Source organism: Sinocyclocheilus grahami, unplaced genomic scaffold (assembly GCF_001515645.1).
Source record: "Sinocyclocheilus grahami isolate Dianchi unplaced genomic scaffold, SAMN03320097.WGS_v1.1 scaffold5250.1, whole genome shotgun sequence".
Taxonomy (NCBI): Eukaryota; Metazoa; Chordata; class Actinopteri; order Cypriniformes; family Cyprinidae; genus Sinocyclocheilus; species Sinocyclocheilus grahami.
The window spans coordinates 2,990-5,642 of record NW_015509993.1 but is presented as its reverse complement, the minus strand read 5'-3'; the positions used below and the strand labels follow the sequence as shown (position 1 = coordinate 5,642).

At 38.1% G+C, this 2,653-nt stretch overlaps 1 protein-coding gene across 1 annotated transcript; it reads left to right on the top strand.

The window, feature by feature from the left end:
- Positions 1-6: 6 nt before the first annotated feature.
- On the top strand, positions 7-1,998 carry LOC107577146 (signal peptide, CUB and EGF-like domain-containing protein 2). The gene has a single exon (XM_016263255.1). It carries the CDS (start codon positions 832-834, stop codon positions 1,843-1,845), a length of 1,014 nt encoding a protein of 337 aa, XP_016118741.1. The 5' UTR covers positions 7-831; the 3' UTR covers positions 1,846-1,998.
- The last annotated feature ends 655 nt before the right edge of the window (positions 1,999-2,653 follow it).

Here is a 2,653-nt window from a genome sequence, read left to right as displayed (position 1 = left end):
TTCTGGTAATGGAATAATGGTGGAATGTTACAGTCTGTAGAATGCAAGGTACATAGAAATAAACTTTTCCTTTTTTTAATGAACCTTTTCTGAGATATATGCCTATTCATTGGAGTAAATTGGGACAATATAGCCCACTCTCCCCCTTTAAATGAAACGACACAGCTGTAGACCTGTTCACAAACTTCACTAAACGTAATCTTATATTTAAGTTTGTTTTTTTCTTCTTTTTGATTCACGATGTAGGCTACTATTGTTGTAAAAAAAAATTACCTCTGTACATTTTGGTAGAATAAATAAAGCTTCATTGAAGTTTGTGTCGATCTAAAGATTTGTTGAAGCAGAGTTTTTAACCCTAACCAAACCCACCTGCATGTAACCTAATAATCAACTAATCATAAAAACCTTGATTAGCTGGTTCTGATGTGTTTAATTAGGGTTGAAACTGAACTCACTGGGTCATGGCTGCTCGTTCAGCAAAGGAATTGAATACGCTTTTAATGTGCTTGAATGAATGAGTGAAGAAAGAATGAATGATTAACAGTGAACGTTAAACTCTTGGGACCACAACCATTTGAAATAGCTACTATTCATGAGTCATTTTCGCCAAGATCATGCATTTCAGAGAGCGGGCAGTGCGTGCATTGCATTTATCAAAACAAACTGTGACCAGTCACTCTGGGGTATTTCTTGGCCCCCTCAGGCGGGGTTTCCTTTCTATGTTTACCTTTATCTCCGGAATGGGGTTTCAAAAGATAGAAATATTTAAAGCTTTGAACACATCCTCATGCAGCTTAAGTTGCTGTAGCTACCCCTTGAAATCAAAATAGGATGGATTATCATAAACATACGATTTTGTTCATCGTGATAATTTCGTCGTGCGCTGGAACGGTATATAGCTGTGCTTGTTCAAGAAATCTAAAACACTGTGCAAACATTTACCAAATGCCAGTGGACTTTCAAACGGCTCAACAGAATTGCAGAGAACGGGGTGGTCAGTTATGTATCCAGTCGAATGCATCAGATGAAGTTGTCGGCTATCTCCTTAATAACCTGATCGGACACTTTTGGACCGGACTCTATCTCCCAAGCGACACGTGTTTAAGAAATACGAGCACATTACGCGAACGGATCACGGAATTCTTGGAGACCGAAGAAACGTCGTGCGTCCCACTCTGCGTGTCTGTCTCCAGCGACGGGATGCAGACGCCGAGACCATGCACGGACAAATTGGATGGGTTTTTGTGCGAGGACTCTCAAGGGGATCTTTGCAAAGGAAATGTGGTCGTTCTGGATAATGCGCAGTGTATGTTTGCACCCTGTGAACATAAATGTACTCCTTTGGAAACCGGATATAGGTGTTCGTGTATGGAACGATTCCGTCCAAATGCACGAGATCCACGCCGCTGTGATTTCTATTGCGCAACGAGAGTTTGTGAAGCGTTATGTTTGAGAGGGACCCCCTCTCAAACGGCGTGTTGGTGCCCGGCTGGTTTTGTTAGAAACGACCAAACCTGCGAAGATATTGATGAATGTGAATCAAATCACGGCTGCGCACACTTGTGCCTAAATACGATAGGAACTTATAGATGCGCTTGCTACGAGCCGTTCATCCTCGTTAATGGAACTGAATGCACTCTTGCTCCTATTCTATATAATGGTCAAGTATTCACAACACCGTCAAGAGGGGCACTGTCGACCCCAGGAGAGTATGCTGGGCTGATAATATTCCTAGTAGTGGCTGGTTTTGCTCTGTTAGTACTTGTGCGTTATTTGCGCGGACGTAAAGCAACTGTACAGGAATGCAATCCACCAGAAGAGTTTCAAGAAAGTGTATCTAAGTAAATAATAACTGCTACATAAGTTTTCGTTAAATAGTTGGTGGTAATGTCTCTGTGTGTACATCAATATGTTTGTGACTGTATAGCCTACATTCTATGAAGAATTACATTCATTTTTTTTAGTAAGGTGTGTTTTTATTTTATTTTATTGTTTATATATGGCATTTATTATGAAGCATGCTGGGCTGTGTTTTTACTTATCTTTTTGTATTGTCTATGTGATACCTTATGTTTGTATTGAGTTTGTTATATGATGCTACTACCCTACTTTAATTGCCCATTGTGGATTTAATAAAGTTAACTTAACTTGTTGGAATGACTGTCAATATCTTAATTTGTCTCTATAGCTAAAACTGAAATGTTATGTTAAAATTGAAAACTGAAAAAAAGAAAAAAAAAATCAAAACTGATCTGGCAGTAGTGCTCATTATAGTCATTTTCTGTGCAGGATGTTATGGCGGTACTTTTTTTTTTTGTGTGCAAAAAAACAAAACACACACACACAAGCAAATCTTCAGCCTAAATGTCTTCATCCTCCTTTCGTTCTGTTATCCTTCCTATTTTTTCTTTAGGTTTAATTCCTTGATATCTGACAAGATTTTTCCAACTGAATAACTGCATATACTCAGTGGTGTAGCTTTGTTTAACTAATTTGTTCTGGAGTACATTACCAAGTAACTATTTATTGAATTTTACAGACAATATACTTGAATGGATGAGATAAAAACAGCTTTGACATGTTAAAAATCTTTGCTAACAGCTGTTTTATATTGTTATAGTATGTGCTCTAAATAAACTAGATGTATTTTTTT

Bases quoted from the DNA above. Each gene is read 5' to 3' on its own strand.
- LOC107577146 (XM_016263255.1), top strand. From the start codon at position 832: ATGGATTATCATAAACATACGATTTTGTTCATCGTGATAATTTCGTCG.